Source organism: Drosophila pseudoobscura, chromosome 3 (assembly GCF_009870125.1).
Source record: "Drosophila pseudoobscura strain MV-25-SWS-2005 chromosome 3, UCI_Dpse_MV25, whole genome shotgun sequence".
In the NCBI taxonomy this organism is placed as follows: domain Eukaryota; kingdom Metazoa; phylum Arthropoda; class Insecta; order Diptera; family Drosophilidae; genus Drosophila; species Drosophila pseudoobscura.
This window is the reverse complement of record NC_046680.1, coordinates 23015189-23032792: the sequence shown is the minus strand read 5'-3', so window position 1 is coordinate 23032792 and position 17604 is coordinate 23015189. Positions and strand designations below refer to the sequence as shown.

Below are 17604 nucleotides of genomic sequence, written 5' to 3'. Positions count from 1 at the left end.
GATGCAGAGCTTTATTTTTGTATATTTAGCGCCTAATACCCAAGTTTATGTCGCTTAATTATAGACCTTAGGCAGCCGACTGCCTTAAGCAAACCGACAGAACCGAACCTTTTGTTTAACATGCTAATCGCTCCTCCTACAGCTACAGCCTAGCCAGCCATCCTTTCTTTTCTGTATCAAATGACCCGCTCTAAGACGCCACTCGAGGCCCTAATCAGGCAGGCAGGCCTGGAAATTCTAGTAGCTTGGGAGCGGAAATCCGTGCACAGCGATGTGAAATCGATCGATCGATGGATCGATGGCCATATATAGTATGTATATAACAGCTGCTAAGCTGATTTGACCAATTCCGAATAGAACAGTGATCGAAGAGCGATCGAACAGCGATCTGCTTTTAATAATGTTTAAATAGCGTTTGAGCAGCGGCTCGGCGATTAATTTGCCATAAAAGCTGGGGCTTTGATTATTTGTCCAATTTGGTGTGCGGGAGGTTTGCGTAGCGCAAAAGAATGGCCTAGTAAATTGAATACATTACGAAGAAACTAGCTTATAAGATATATTGGGAATGAAGATTAATAGAAAATAAAAAGAACGAAAATACTGTGTCTGTAAGGGATGTTTGATTGAGAGGATGTTTGGAGTATCCATATCCATTCTCTATAGATCTTATAGGTTAAGGTAGAACATCCCTTCTTCCAGTTTGATGAGGTTGTCCTATATGATCTATTATTATACAATGAGATTCTCTATATGAATGAATCTCTCTAAAGGAATGACTTCCTTTTTGCCAGCCAAGGACGTCTGCGTTCTTGAACAACAGAAAACTAGCACAGCTGCCGGCGATAGATAACATTTAAAACATTTCAACGTGAACTTTGGCCTTTCCACGAAATTGAAATGACACAAATTCTGCATAAATTTCCATTCGAAGGACAATGCTTTCCACCTGCATTCGGAGGCGTGGGTGGGTCTGTAGCGGGTGGCTGTGGGCAGCCTTTCAACTGTGACCTTTTCGCATGCAAAATGAATGGCAAGCTCCGCTAACAGGGTTAATCAGACCACTCTGCTCCCACAGCGAGAGAGATTATTAAGTGCACTTATAATTTATGAAATTTCCAGCGTTCATATTACATTATGTTCTTATTCCCTACAAGGGTCGTTGAGGATAGTACCCTATACTTCGGTTTTCGCAAGTACTTTTTACTGCCGTTGTTGCGTAGTTCGTTTCTTAGTTCCGTATATTTGGGTACATTTTTATATATATCGAATTTATTTGTGGAATTTTTTGAATTTCTAAATAAAATTCCGCAAATAAAGGTATAGGGTATTCATTTAGCTACGCTAAACTCCCCTTTTCTCTCCTCTAACTCCACGTCAAACCAACTGGTTCGCCTCAAACATGATCGAAGCGGGCTTCACTTGGTGACTTCGGTTTTATTTGTTTCACCTTTTTCGATAAAACCAGTTTTTAGATAAGATCCAATAAGAACAAGTATTTACAATAAGCCAGTCAAGTAGAAAATTGATTCATTAGTCGGATAAAATTATGTGGGCAGGACTGAGTGTTCTATCTAGCTAGTAATATTGGACGGAATATCAAAAACGAAGAATTTGAATAAGTCATCGGTATATTTTTAAATGAGACCGTATATTTCGGCACCTATTTTGCTCTGTTATAATATAACTTGAATTCGTCAGTATATTTACGGTATGTTTCGGTATATTTCTGAGGGTCTGCCAGCTGCCAGGTCCAACGGCCAGCTGATTTAAAATTGGATCTCTGAGCCCCACAGTCGTGTCACATTCAAACAAAATAGTTGAGCGAGTCGGTTGTGTTGGAGCCCGTGCTCCCCATTTTAACGTATTAGCTGTTTGTGTTCCCGTGCTTCCCACTCGCGTCATTTGTGTGTGGAGTCGGTCCATAGGCGCAGCTCCACCTCGTGTAAGTCGGTGTTTGTGTATTTGTGTGTGCCTATTTGTTTGTTCCCTGCGTTTCAACAAGTGTTTCAACGTGCGAAACGAAAGAAAAAGTCAGCCGCAAGGCCTTATCAGCATTTATAAATTTATTATAACGAATGATGAATACGAGCATAAACAAATTCCAGTGAATAGTGCAATATTTCTGCTACGTATGCGGTAAAATATTTCCACTGGATTAAATTGATAGCTCGGTTGCAGACAATACATATGCATAATCGATGTATAAATTAACAGCGTGTGTGCGTGTGGAAATGCAGGGACGAAAATGATCGAAGCCAAGCTTTAGATTTAGCTGTGAATGCAATTCGATTGAATGCAGCGGAGTGGAGTGGAATGGAGCGGAGCTTTGATTGATTTGAGCAGGAAATTCGAAACGAAACAAAACGGTTAACCAAGTTGCCCGAGAAACGAAATTCAAAACGCCCTAATGTCAAGGTCTGCTTTGCTCTGCCATAGGCTCTGCTCTGTGCATGTTGTGTCTGGCTTAATGGACTTGACCCCCCTGTCTGTTGGGGGCTGGGGCTGAAGCTAAGACTTACTAACCGAGATCCGACTTTGATTGCGTAAACTTATTTGCTCGGCTCAATTTGGAGTTGCAGCATTTGCCTGAAGGGACCCATTTAGGGGTAATTTAAGAGTCAAAGTTCTGTCTCCTCTCAAAAAAGATTTTCACAGCGAAAGATTTGCCTTTATCTTTTCAATCAGTTCTTGTCCGTAATCAATCCGCAAGTTTCATCCGAAATCTTTCATTCATTTCTAGCACAAACCAGAAAATCAAACAAACGAAAACAAACAAAAATGTTAGAAAAATTAACGAAAATGCAAAAAAGTATAAAACAAAGTGTTGAAAAGGTTTAGCAACTGCGAAAACGACTTACGAATTTTCACAACAACTTGATGTTTGTAACGGATTTTCCACCAGCTTGTAAAAACTGAATAGTGGATTCTTTAGCCTCTGCTTTTGCTTCTGCGGATTCACCGAACCGCAAGTTATTATTTTGCGAGTTTCTTTTGTGGATTGGATTCGTGCCACTTGAGGTGAGTCGTGTTAATTATTGCTAAATTATCTACTAAAATTAGCTAATCCCAGCCTTTAGATATGACTAAATTACGCAGGAAATCCTATTCTCTAGAGCATGAATCATAAGCTATTTGCAGAGGAGATCAGAGCAGAGCACTTAAGTGAATTACAGCCTCGGATGTCCCACATTTCAGAGGGATGGATATATATAGAAAGAGCTCCGTTCCTCCTCTAGTGGGCATTGCATCTGTCAGCTGTCTGTCCATCCAATGCTACAAATCGAAGCCAAAAGCCGTCAACCCATTCGGGTTGAACAAACTCAAATCGAAAGCGAGAGGCACATGAACTTCCACAATCCGTCCGCACAGATCTCGAATGTCGTTAAAATCGCACAAGGTTAGAGCCACAGTCCACGGAGACCTAGACGCAGGGGCCGAAACATTTCATTTTCATTACGGTCCACAGTCTAGACTCTAGAAGTGTATTGTGTGCACCTGTTGCGGTCAGCAGTACTAGATTTCACTGTCGAAACTGGATCTGAATTTCGTAAATTCGTAAATTTGTCACTTCGTATTTCGATTCAGGAAAATGGTTTGTGGTCCAAAGTGTTCTTTTTTCTGCCTGTTCATCAGTGCGTGGGCAGTGATTCAGCTGACCCTCATGGGGATATTCTTTCTCCTGAATTCGATGGCGCTGATCGATGATCTGCCCCTGACGCCGATTTTCCATAGTCTGGAGGATTTCAGAACCCATGCCGATGTAACCTATCAGGTGGTGGCCATCCGCTGTTTTGTCACCGCCTTGCTCTACCTCTGCTTTGGGATCCTCTCGATCTGCTGCATTAAACGGAACAGAGCCAAGGAGCGGCGTGCCTTGGAGTCCTCGCTGCAGCGTTGAATAAATTATTTTGTATATTGTTTTCTTTATAATTGGCCATCTGGCAGTGCCACCCATTCACCCACACCAACACCCTCGCACTCACCCACTGAGTGGGAGTCCAGCTACAGCCACTGGCACTGCCACCCACTTGTTAAACCAGAACCAAAACAAGTTTGTTGACCGCATTCTCTCTCTGTGTTTATTTGTTTGTGTGTGTGTTTTTCTTGTGATTAGCTCTGACTTCTTTATCCACGAACTACTTTTTCTTTACGAGCCTAGCGTATTGTGCATTCGATTCGTCTCGACTAACCGATTTTTAACAAGTGTTCGTTGTTGCTGGCACCGCACGTGACACCTTTTTCGTTCTCTTTGGGGCATCATAAATTTCCATGAAATGCTCTCCCTGCCTGCCACATGCTAATGCGGTGTGGGTTCAGTTCTGATGCTCTGATGTTCTGCTCTTCCATCATGGCTCCACTTTTCTGTTTTTTGTGCTTATCTTTTGGAGCTTTTGTGTACCGTTGTGTAAACTATTGTACACGATTTTCTAGTTGTTGCTCAGACCTGCATCTATTTATCTAACGTGTTATCACTCACCCAACCACCGAATGCACTCTGCCCGACTGACTCAGAGATCGTTTTTAGGTTGAATTTGGAAGCTACCTTTACCTAGAAGTTGTCTTTGCTTTAGTTTTCGCATTACTTCCATGAAATATATACGATTTACAGATTTACTACACAAGTAGTCTTTCATCTACCCCTCTGATCGTACGTCGTATTCAACTTATCATTCCAGCAGCAACCGAACAATAATACATTTCGTTCGTGAAAAATCATCGTTGCTCTCAGACTAAAGTTTAACTTTATTTTTCGATTTTTCAATTTTTCAATTTTTTTCAAAAGTTTTCCACTCGTTTTGTTTTGTCAATTGGCGGAAGTTCAACACTATATACATTTCGGGTTGTGCAGCAGAACAGTGTTGGGCAACCCTTGCCCTTGCGCTTGCTCTGGTTCTGGTTCAGTGTATTTCAACCGTTGCAAGGATGACAGCGAGAAAGTAGTAGTCCGTGAGTTAGACTTCGATTTGGTTTCGCTTGGTGCCTTTTCGTTCGATTCATTCGATTCATTATATACTTTTGGCAGTCACACATTTTCCTGAAAACCAAAAAGCAAGCAAGCAAGCAAGCGTGAGAAAAGGAAGAGAGATGTCGCGACTTTTGATGGCCGCCACGGCCGCCCGACTCCAAAGCGGAAGTAAGTGAATCCCGCACACCGTTTGAATCTATCGCCCAATCCATCCCCAATCCCATAACCCCCAACCCTATCCAGTGTCCGGCAGCGGAAAACTGTTGTTCAACGCAACCCGTTATCTGTCCGCTGGTAAGAAGGCGCCACCCCCGCCGCCGAAGGCCCCCCCACCAAAGGCAAGCAAGCCGAGCACGGCCCCCAAGTGTAAGCCGGTGCCTCCCCCGAAGCCGAAGCCGGGCTTCTTCCCCAGCGGCGGGATGCACGCCGTCTTCAGCGATCTACCGAAGCCCGAGGGCGACTTTATGAAGGAATGGTCGGCGAAGAACTCCAAGTACTCCATGTTCATGCTCAGCGGACTGTTGGCATTGATCGGCTCTATATACCTGTCGTATATGACGCTGGAATTGTACGCCGGCGTGCCCGAATATCCCTACACCGAGGAGGAGAAGGAGGAGTTTGAAATCGAGGAGGAGCGCCTCCAGGAGGAGAAGGAGGCCCGCGAGCAGCGGCACCAGGATGCAGTAGAGGCCAGGGAGGTCGCCATGCGCGCTCGCTTGGCCAAAGAGGCCATGGTCCGCGAGTCGGAGCTGATGAACAAGGACATGGAAGGGGGCCTCGACGACAAGGAGGCGGCGGAGCTGCAGAAGCTGGCCGTCGAACGCGAAGCCTATGCCGAGTGGGAGAAGGAGGAGGCAAAACGTCGCGAGGAGAAGTTGAAGGAGCGCGAACAGATCGCGAAGGAAAAGGCCAAGGTCAAGGCCGAGCGCGACAAGGAGCGCGACAAGAAGCGCAAGGAGCGGGAGAAGCTGCTTGAAAAGGAGGAGGCGGAGCGTGAGAAGGCGCGCGAAAAGGCCCGCAAGGAGCGCGAGAAGTCGCGCAAGGAGGAGGAGAAAGTGAAGGCGCAGGAAAAGGCCGAAAAAGAGAAGGCCAAGAAGGCCCTAACGGCATAATCTGTCTGTCACATCCACCTAAGATCCACACACACACTTGCCACAAACCGCACTTATATTTTGTTAGTTTTTCCCCGAACCACAGGAAAATCAGCTGTGAAAATGTCTTTGGCATCCACAAAACCCCACATACACTGAAATACACTTGCTGTTGTTGTTGGAACTGCAAACACACCCCACACCCAGGTATTCGATATGCGATACAAGAACTACCAATATTACACACACTTTTCAAATGAATTTGAGCAAATGTTTAATAAAAACCAACAGATTGCTGTGGCTGTTGGTCAAATATTAACCTGAATGAAGAATGCGTTAAAGAGCCAGCCAAATAATAAGATCTACATATACCATCTTCTAGCAAACATCGCGGTGCATGTCTTTCGTTTCTCTCTGCTGTCGGGAAAATCTAATTATGAGTACCACGCGGATACAGATATCTGCCACATTATAAATGAATCATCTAGTCACAACAAATGTGTGTGCTCTTATATTTTCTGACCCAAATGAGGTGCAACAGCAGCCGGTGCACCAATGCACCACCACAGTAGTGGTGCTCCATTCTGGGGCTCTGTTCGAGCGGGCATGCATTAGAGCGGGCCATAGAGGAAATGGCTCATTGCATATAATCAAATCAAAAGCAGCACACAGTGCGAACCGAATTGTATATCATAGATAACGAGCCGTGCCAACAGAAGAGAACCTGCCACCGCTCTCCCCCTCCCCCGGCTCCCCAATCACAGTACGAATTCAATTGAAGCCTCAATTACGCATCAATCAGCCCCTCAATCCACTGTCCCCACAAACAATCCTCGACCACTGTCCGCGAAGGAGTAGCATGGACAAGGGGCACTTGTTGTCTATTTTGCAATAAAGTAATGTTCTTTCTTTGCCTCGATTTGGGGGGAGATTTCTATTTAATGAAAACTAGCTACAGCTACTGCACTGCCACTTGGCGATGGATAGTTTTTCCAGATTGCAGATTGGCCCAGCCCTAGCCCCAGTATCTGTATCTGTCTATGTATCTGTATCTGTGTATCTGTTTCTGTTTCTGTTACTGTTGCGCTAAGTGTGCTTGGCTTGTGCGCACATAATGAATCACAATCGTCGTCAGTTAAGCTCGGCTTATCATTAATCAAATTAGCTGCAGCCAAAGAGCTGAACTGCAAGAAAGCAACAAAACACTTGCCTGGCTGCCACTGCCACTGCCACCGGCTGCCGTCTGTCGGCTGACTGCAGCAAAGCGGCACAGTGGGTCGAATCAGATCAGATCGGATCGGATGGGGCTAGGATGTTGCGGATAATTAACGATTCCATTCCATTGATGATGAGTGTTTGCCATAAATAAGCAATTTGTGGACAAATGGAGCAGAGCATTCAATTAGCGAATATTTGTTGGAAATAAATACTCTAAATGACGATGGGATCCCCATAAGTTCCTTTTGCATTCATAGTTTGCATGTTCTAATGATCGCTGGTATCCTTGCAGATTCTTTAGCTCTCCAATTGAATATTTCCCCCACTGTGCCATGCCCACACATACTTGCTCGTAGAAGAAGAAAGCCCGCTGAAGCTAGCTAATTTATCACTGGCATTCTTCATGCCACAGATACATACATATGTATATCCATTTCCCTATACACTCCCTGCCCCATGCTCCCCATTCCCGTGACAGTGCGAGTGACATTATTACTGTCACACTGTGTCGCCCGATATGTTGCTCCTCTGCCTTTTATAATGCATTTATGCTGCAATTTGTTTGAATTAGCGGCTCGTGGAGGCTCTCCGGCCATAGATCGTGGAACGGAGTGGGGCATGGTGCATGGTGCATGGAGCATGCTGCGATAGAGATGGAGGTGCAGCGAATGAGGTGGAGTGTCACCGGTTTAGTGGCTTATTTGGGGCGTGTATCTATGCATCTGTATGCCTGCTGCTGCTGCAGTCCAAGCACCGTGCCATGTTTTGTGTCTTATGCAAGCAGCAGCAGCAGCAGCAGCAGCCGGAGCCGCAGAGAGTAGGAGAAAGAGATCGCTCTAAAGTAAAAGTACCTGTATTCACCCCGGAGTTGCACACCGCCAACAACATGAATGCTTCCGGGCGTGGTGGGGCGTGTACGCACTTGAATGGGAATGGGGAAATCTTAAGATTAAAGATTGAAAAACCCTATAAAATAGAAAGATCCTCAGCTGTATCTACCGCCCGCACCCTGCCGTACATTCGTTTCTCTGTGTTTTAGCTAAGCAAATATGATATTGTTACAACGATTTACAATGATGCTTTACAACGTGGCTTGATCTCGCGTCTTATCTGCCGCTACATGTAAATATTTGCATCGGTGGCGGGCACAGTCATAGCCACAGCAACAACTAGCGTTTGCTTCTGATAAGATTCGCTGGGGGTCGAGTAGAAGCAGCCACTACAATCGGCTGGGACTCCGTTCTAGATTCCACATTTAGTGAGAGAGAGAGAGAGAGAGAGAGAGAGAGAGAGAGATGGGAAATACACAGGGAAAATATAGCGAATTCTGCAATCTATGGATGCTCTCTGGAACTGTCATCATCCGCGTCGCTGGACCTTTGGAATGCACACGCCACACGCTTGTCATTGCATAGTGGATTCCCCGAATGGCAGTGGTGATTCTCCTACAAGTAATTCCTCGGTTCATTGACTCCGGGGTTTATAGAATATGAAACTTATGAAACTTTCCCTCTGCTGCGCGTTGTTTGATGAACTCTCACTTGGCAAGCGATTAAGGGAGCGCTCAGGGCTCATCCATGGCTGCTGTTTAATAGACCAACAAAAGAAATGTACGCTAATTAAACAAATTGGCCAGCAGACTATTTGGCCATTTACCTTTGGGGGTCCGGTCCGGTCCGTCGTTTGTCTTCTTCCTCTGTCTATCTCAGTCTCTGTCTCTGCCTTGTAAGCAAATCGAATGGAATCGAATGCAGACAGAGAAAGAGAGGCAAACCGTTGAGAGCGTGCCAAGCGGCGTTTTGTATCTGGATTGAGGTCTTGCCACAGTTAGCCAAGCAAAGAGCAGTTATAACCATTTCAGAATAACAGTGGGTCAATTCTCCACACTCCGCACTGCTTCGGCTCTGCGGCTCTGCGGCTCTACGGCTCTGCCCCAATCAATTTGCGAGACTAGTTCTAGGCCTTCCAGCTCCACCTATTCTTCGATTCGATTCGATTCGATTTTGTCTGTGCAACTCACGTACCCCACACCATCCTCTATGTACTGATGGATTCTCGTATATCGCACGTCTATGTACGTGTATGCGTAATCATTGTAATGAGCCATTTCTATAGTTTGGGATACTTTCTTTGGAGAAGCAGCACAGTTTTTAATTAATTTTCCCATTGACGAACTACGGGCCTTCCTCTGCCGTCAACAAAAGAGAGAGAGAGAAAGAGATATTAATTCTCATTTCGTTTGGGGATCAGTTTTGGGTCCGGACCCGGGGCACGCCTCTTGTTTGTGGCCCAATGGCCCGTTGGAGGTGGCCTCGGCTGCCTTTGGTTTCGGCTGCATTCTGCATTCCAGACTGTGTGGTCATCATCGAATTTCGTACTGAAACGCGACACAGTACAGTGTTGCCAGAGCTATGGGAATCTGCCTGGATATATCTGTGGGGGACAATCGGGGGGAATCTTTCGGGGTGGAAGTATTCCGATTCTTTTCCCTTTCTTGTCCACTCAATTCGTTTCCACTTTGTTCTACTGTGCGTGGCCTTAGCCATAGCCTTTGTTATAAGCTAAATTTATTTTCATGCATAGTAGGCAGTGTCCCACTGTATCGGTATCTGGCGTATGGGTGCCTCGAGTACCTCCCATACATTGTATCATACAGATATCGTTACACTAAATTGTTATGTCGGGCCTCTCCTCCCCTCCTTCGGCCCGTATTCGTGTCGGGAGCGGAGTGGAGAGGGTTTGCAGAGCAGGGCGTAAGCGATTTGTCTTTTGGTTAAACGTCAAAGTACCGCTAAGGCCACCGCCTTCGATCCTTCCTTTACGAGCATTTCTTCCTGGCTGCCAGAGCATCCGCTCTCTTGGCTCTTGGCTTTTGCGGAATCTCGTAACGTAATAAAGTAATTAAAGCCACGACACTGTCCAATATTTCATCTCTTTTCTTGTGGTCGGAGATTAATTGTTCCTGGAGCGGGGGCTTGCAGCGGCATGGGCATGGCATGCGGCGATCACTTACGATCACTTTCAGCCCTGATTTGCATTTAATTGGAGCTCTCTGTGGAGTGGCATGGAGTGCAAAAGCAAAAGCCTTCCCAAGTATATAATCAGAATTGCATTCATATCAATTTTCACTCAATTTTGTTTCGTTTGCTGCAGATAAATGCAGCAAAGAGAAAGAGAGAGAAGAGACGAGACGAGACAGCGAAAGCTTTTAAATGTGCACTTTTGTTACTGTTTCTCATTTGTCCGATTGTGCTTCTTCATCTCTTTATCTCTCTCGCTTTTGATACCCTCTCTTTCGATGGGGCTTTAAAGTTTGCAGGCAAGTTGGCAAAGCTTCAAATAAAAAGCTTTTCCAGAGAGTCCCTTAATCCAGTCAACCCTCTTGTAGCTTAATCTACAGCTATCCGAAGGCGGCTGGGCTGCCTATACGCTCGCGTCCTCTTGCCCAAAAACGAGGGACCGATAGAGCGGTAGTCAGGGAGAGCCAGCCGCATTATTCCAAATCAACCGAGAATTATTGTAAGCCTTCGTTATACCCAATACCAATGAACATTCCACATGTATTTCCCATAGGATTCATGAATCTTCAAGGGTATTTCATAGTCGTTCTGCTTCTTTCAAACTCTCTTGCTGTTTTATTTGGTTTTTGTTTGTTAACTGTAAAACTTTTTACTTTCGCACGTGTTTTAATTGCCGCCTGCTGCTTCTGCCGCCACTCATGCTCATGCGATGATTATGATCATCGTCCGCTGGCGCTCCCGCTCCCCCTTCCCCTCCCCCTCCAACTGCAATCTCCAGCTTCAGCTGATCGTTTGGCAATAGAAAGAGAGAGAGAGAGATGATGGAAGCATTTGCCGGCAACCACGTTAATGTGTTGGCCATAAAAAGCGTGTGAACCGCCGACCGAACAGAGCAATTGCAAACGTGTCGAACGAGACAATGAGCAACTACAACGGGCGACACTTTTCCTTGCGCTTCGCTTTTCCTCAGTGCTGTGCGACGGGACAGGGCGTTTTACTGGCGTTTGCTTACCGTTTCATTAGCGCTGGGCCCCGCCGGACAGAGGTGAAGGCGTTTTTCGTCTGCTCTTTCCAAGCGTTTCCGTTGAAAGTACTCCACTGTATTGGGTGTTGGGTGTTGGATGGGGAGTGCACCAAATGAGGCGGCGACACCTTTCTTTGGCCTTCAGTTCAGGTTCAGGTCTGTGTCCACAGTGCAGGCTGTGGGCGGGGCGGTTGGAAATCATTTGGATTGTAGATTTAACGAACCTTAACTAGAAGCCTGTTCTTAAAAAGTTCCAAGTTCTATTCAGCTTTTTCGCAGCTTTTCGGGCCCAATGTCTTTTCTTTTGCATATTCTTTTGCATCGGCGACCAATTTAGAGCCAACAAATATTTGATATATATTTTCCGACCGAACCAACCCACTATACACCCATTAACCGCTCTCCAATGCCCTGACACACGACTGAGACACAAGCCCCAATCCGATTTTAATTTCTTGGTCCATTTATCGTCGCTCCCCTCCCCTCACTTTTTCTACATCTCCATCTCCCCCTCCTCTAGACACACTCTCCCACTTGCATTTTCCGTTCGGCATTTCTGGGCATGACATCCATTCCATCCACCACAAGCGGCTGCTGATCCGCTGATCCGCAAATTAATCTCACATTTAATTGCAGTGCTCTACCGCGCCGCCTCTCCGCAATGCTCCCCTGCTTCTTCCCCGGCAGGCAATTGCAGCTGTCAGCGGTTTTGTTGTTGTAGTTTTTTCTGTATTTTCTGCACAAAAAAATAAGAAGAAATCGTTCAAAAAATGTTAATTTCAATGCGCGCGTAAAAGTCTTGTCGTTTCGCCTGAGTTTCGTTTCGTTGGAGTGTACGGTGAGTGGTGCGGGAGGATGGCGGGGTTTCGGGATAGTGGACAGTGGAACAGTGGACAGCTACTGTTATTTTATTCGTCATGAAAATTGGCTCAATTCTCTGGCAAAGAGAGAGAGACAGAGGATAGAGTTCAGAGGGGAAGAGAGGAGAGGAGACAACATGGCCAAGAATGATGACTAAGAAATGTGTTAATGATTCCCGTAGCGAGTGGCGTAATTAGCCACAAGTCCAAGTATTTTGTCGTTAAAACGTTCGCTGCCTGGCATGCCACACAAAACGTTGCAAATGGGGACAGGAAATTGCGTGAATTCTTTGGCTGCAATGGCTCTGAAATGCGTAACTTAGTTAATTCCTTGCATAATTTTCGATGGCATTGAGGAGAGGCAATTATTCCAGTCCTATCTCCACCATTGGGGCACAGAATTTCCAGTTTCTCCCATAGACTATGCAAAGCCCAAAGCCAAAAGCAGAATCAGCAGAAAGTCATTCAGAAATCATCAAGAGATCCACAAATGAATGTCGAAATAGTAACAAATTGATGACTGCTGCTGCTGCCGCAAGAAATATGACAGTTTACAAACGGTAAAGGATATATGTATACATGTGCATGCCCCACAGCAACACAGCAACACAGCTACAGCTAAGGCCAGCCATCAGCATTAGCTTGGCTTAGATGACGTTGACAATTTCCCAAAGGCCTCAACCTGTCAAAGTCGGTAAGGTAAGGAAATTTGTCTGAATTTGTGACTGTTGCTGTTGCACTCGTACGAGTAATGTTAACGGTTAATTAGTTGAAGCCGCAAAGAGGTCAAAAAACTGCTCTTAAGACCCTTTGGGGGCTGCTTCGTCATGTGGATTCTGGAGAGTGTTTGTGTTCTATTTGCTCTTCGCTCTAATGTTTGCCCACGTGTCTCTCTCGGCCACATGATAAATGATTGAATCAACATTGGTTATGGTTATGGCCATAACCAAGGGCCCTATGCAGCGGGCCGTATGCAGGCCAGAACATCATTAAAGTTGGAGCCCCGGGCCCAGCCTGTCGTCTGAAATTTAATTGATATTTCCATGTGAAATTGAAAATGAGTTGCATTTTGAAGAGAGAGAGAGAGGGAGAGAGAGAAATGTGGAGAGAACAGCAGTAAATATCGGTAAGATTTATGATCTTACCGATCAATATATGAAGATACAATCATTTTGTACAAGTGGGAACTATTTTGATGGGCATTTACTTGAACACCTTAGCAGCTTCCGCTGCACTCAAGAGTCGTCGATTCAACCCCTCCATCCTCTCAGCCCCAAAGATTCAGTACCTCAAAAGTTCCTCAACGTCTCTTCTGTTCTTCTGTTTTTGTGTTCTTCTGTTGGATTTCCAAACGGAAATACACTCGCGTTGCTTCGCATAATCAAAGAGAAGACAAGACCTCTTCCGTGGAGACATCGTACCATCGCGAGCCCATTCCCATCCCCAAGACCCTTTAGAATTTAATGCTTGAGTCATCATCGAGACATCGACAGCATTTGCCACCGGCTCTGGCTTTGGCTCTGGCTCTGGCTTTGGCTTTGGCGGCTTTGGATTTGTGTGTGTTTCGTTGTGTTTGGTTTCGGTTTCCGTTCGAGAGGCAGAACCGAACGAACCACTCTGCACCAGCCACTAGTGCATGAAAAGTAGTTAAAACTATTTACAAATCCATCCCCGATCCCATCCCCTACCCGTACCCTTCGATGTGATGTGTCGCTATTTCTCTGTTGCAAGTGCAGAAGCAGCAACAACAAGCAACAGCAACATTTCCGCTGTCTTTTGGCCAAAAAAGGCATTGAACAATTATTATTTGTTTGCCTTTGAATGTATCCACGAGTGTGTGCACAAATGTGTATCTATGTGAGTGTATTTCTGTGTGTGGTTGTGAGTGAAAAGCAAAAGCGTGGACAGTACTCGTCGTAGGAGAGTCTAACGACACCAGCAGCATGGCCATAAACAACAAGAAAGTATGGCTATATGCGGAGTCCATACGAGACACATATGCTATAGCCTATAGCCTATAGCATGTAGGTAATCCGATCGAAGTGGTGTACACTCTAGAATCTAGATACGCTCTCTGAGAGGGGTATGCATCATAAGAACAGCAACAAGTGAAACACCAAATAAGGGGGGGAGGGGTGGTTAATGCTCCCTATTGTTGCTGTTTCGTTTCTTCTTCGTTTTATTTGCTCACGTGAAAGGCAAAGACCGGTCAACCTATAACCACAACAACAGCAAAAACCAGAAAGAGAAACAACAACAGCAACTGCTGAAAATTGTCAACACTTACCACTTGCCACACAACTCCGACTACAACTACAACTACAACTCGAAGAAGGGAGACGGGGGAGAGCCTGGTGATGGTGATGGTGTTGGGGTAGAGAGACGACATCCAGCTGCGTAGACAGAGCTCAGACATTGCCCAAGAGTCCAAGTCCAAGTCGAAGCCAGCCAGCCATCCAGCCAGCCAGCGTTTTCCACGTTTTCCAAAATCATCAATATCCAACGGATTCAGTCGAACTTTGAGTACGCTTTCTGCAGCATGGAAAACGATAAGAAAAACACCGCAATTTTCCACAAAGCACATTCGATAAAAGGATGAGCATGAATTTAATATCGTAGATTCCTATATTCATATGAAGAAATGAGTATTTTTCTATCTCTCTCTCTCTCTCTATCTTTCTATGGGGAAGCTCTCTATCTCTCTATCTTTCTATGGGAAAGCGTGTTACCAATTGCTTCTCATAGCTCTGGTACTCCATTTTCCCCGTACTTGATTATCTATCGAAATCTTTTCCGCTGGTTTGGCAGTTTGGCTGCTTCTTTCTTTATTTTTTCCTCTTTTTTTGGCATGCGCCGCGTGAAAAACGAAATGAAAAGTTTTTGCTGTTGTGTCGCCGTTGCCGTTGCTGCTTTTGCTTCTGTTGCTGTTGCTGCTGCTGCTGTCGATGCTGCGGTGGCCGGCCAGTGCTGGTCAGTGGCTGCCACCTCCCTCCGAAGGCTGCAGACCCAGCAAAGCACATGCCACACGCCACACACTCCTCTCCGTCCTGCCTCCTGCCACACTGCAGCAAACACAGCATTTGAAAATGGAAAGTCGTCGTCGTCTGGCTGTCGTTTGCAGTTTTGTTTCGGGGGTTCGTGGCTGGAGCTGGGGCAAGGGGTTTCGCTGCTTGTTTCTATCTTTTATTTTTTTTTATTTTTTTTTTTTTTGGCTGGGCTGCAACCGGTTGCAACAACCACATCTCTCGCATTAGCACATGCAACAAATTTTCGCTAAATTTTTATTGGGTTTTGATTTATTATTTGTGTGTGTCTCTGTGTGTGGATTCCTGCGGTCTATCCGCTAATTGCTGCCTGCCTGCCTGCAAAATGCTGTAACTGCGCGAAGGAATTGGAATTCTCAGCGAGAAACGTGAAATCTCCCAGAGATCTCTCGGTCGGGTCTCTCCATGCCCATGCAGCGGAGGAAAGCGAAAGTTAGACGCTTTATATTTGAAATTGAAATTTCTTGTTTCTTGGCGCATGGCTTATGGTCCGAGCGAAACTGGGAGGAGAGTGTCGCGGGGGGAAGGGGATGGGCCAAGTGCACGTTTCGCTTGGGCCATAAACTGTGTGTGTGTTTGTGTGTGTGTGTGTTGCCATTATGACCTAACGCCAGAAGAAGAGATAGAGATAGAGATACTGACACAGACCCAGGCCGTGTCCGAGACCAAGTCTGGCTCCAACCTCAGCCCCAGCCCCAGCCCTCGCCGCGATGTTTCTCTGAGGTTTGCACTCCACTCCACTCCACTCCGGCGCAGGTTATATAAGGTTTGCGGTTCGGTTCAGCAGCGAAAACCTTACTCGAGCGTCATTAAAATTGCAAATTTCCCTTAGTCTTTCGATCGCCATCTATCTCCCTCTTTGTGTGGATGGATAATGGATAATAGCAATAGAAACAGGCACTAATAAGCAGGTGCAGAATGAACCCAGAAATAACCTGTCCATAGATCGCATTGTTCCACTGAGATAAGCCCTTGTTCCCTTGAGATAGAATGGGTTATAGGTAGCGTATATTCACCTGATTCCATATTGATGGAAGTGGATGGTTCTTTTAGCACAGAGCTCGATCGTTTGTTCATTAATAAAACATTTGTTTAAATTAGCGTCTGTTTATAGTGGCCCTGGGCTGTATTTGAATAGAAATTAAACAATAAAACGCGATTGATTTATACGAATATTTCGTGCCTATACAAGTTTTCTAAACAAATTTATTTCGAAAGGAAACTACCGTTTCATTACCGATTCAAACTATGGAGAACCGAATCACCGCTTTTATATTACTTTGATAGCGGAATCGCGGAATCAGTTTGGGCGAAAATGATTATCATCTTTTGTGCAGATTGAACCAATTTCAAGACTTGACTGTATCGGGGGGAACCTTTCTACTGAAAGATACAACATCTTTTAATCGTTTTTCCATATAAGAATGATCTTTGAATATGAGGAAATACTCTTACTCAACATTCTTTCCGTTCGCGATCGTTTCAGTTGGCATTTTTCCAAATGTTCATTCCCGAAACACTTCAAATTATAGATCAAAGATGTTGGCAGCAGCCTCTTCATTCACTGCCGAATATGGAGCGTATCCACTAGATCTGCGGTGTTTTCTTTCCCTAATCTGTAGGTCATGGAGAACAATCGAATCCACTTGTGGATCCATCGCCCACATCCCCAGATCCCCAGAGATAGACAGCACTTTCGATCGGAGCCACGATTTCATCCTCATCCTCATTTCGATTCGATTTCAGTTTCAGCTGGCGAATATTTGGCCAATACGCGCGCACGCACACGCACACGCACAACAAGTTAGCGGGTTTATCAATTACCATTTGAATTGTACGAGTATTTATGAGTAGATACAGTGTATCTGTATCTCTGAAAGTATCTACCCGTTAAGTGGTTATAACTTTCACTGCGTCCCGATAGAAAACATTAATTAAAGCATTAAATGCACATATAATTAACGCAGCAGCAGCAGCGGCTTCTTCTTTCGGCCATTTCTTTCTTTCTCTTGGCCATATATGGCCCCACCATCATCATCATCTCTCTCTCTCCCTCGCTATCTCTGTCTACCTGCCTCCAACAGTTGCACATTCATACTGTATGAGATTTGTAATGATTTTCCTTTTGTTGCGTTTCTGTGTTTGCGTTGCGTTTTCGCAATGTTTTCGCACGGGGAAATGGAAATGGACTGGCGCAATGAGGGGAGGAAAAACCAACGGCAAGTGGAGTTAACCTTGAGTTTTCCGGGGTAATAAATTCAACTGTTTCGCAGTATTCAGTGTTTCAGTTGTTGCGGTAACCATCATTTCCCCCCTGCCACTCATATGCGGAAGATATCGTAAGACCCAAGGGTCCGGCTTGCTCTGAAGGCGGAAGGAGG

The 17604-nt window shown here is 45.4% G+C and overlaps 2 protein-coding genes across 5 annotated transcripts in view; both read left to right on the top strand.

The window, feature by feature from the left end:
• Positions 1–1740: 1740 nt before the first annotated feature.
• The window catches only part of a (arc), a 40918-nt gene continuing 25054 nt past the window's right edge, over positions 1741–17604 (top strand). Inside the window, exons 1-2 of one of the 4 annotated variants that reach the window (XM_015185336.2) lie at positions 1742–1942; positions 2741–3018. The gene's annotated coding sequence lies outside the window, so the exon portion shown is untranslated. The other 3 variants (XM_001362022.4, XM_033378776.1, XM_033378775.1) reach the window with 3 other exon arrangements.
• gom (gomdanji) lies at positions 4647–6382 on the top strand. The gene is made up of 3 exons (XM_002138989.3): positions 4647–4947; positions 5024–5134; positions 5210–6382. Exons 2-3 carry the CDS (start codon positions 5086–5088, stop codon positions 6076–6078), a joined length of 918 nt encoding a protein of 305 aa, XP_002139025.1. The 5' UTR covers positions 4647–4947; positions 5024–5085; the 3' UTR covers positions 6079–6382.

Bases quoted from the DNA above. Each gene is read 5' to 3' on its own strand.
- gom (XM_002138989.3), top strand. From the start codon at position 5,086: ATGTCGCGACTTTTGATGGCCGCCACGGCCGCCCGACTCCAAAGCGGA. The intron at 5,135-5,209 runs GTAAGTGAATCC...AACCCTATCCAG, and splicing joins CGCCCGACTCCAAAGCGGAA to TGTCCGGCAGCGGAAAACTG.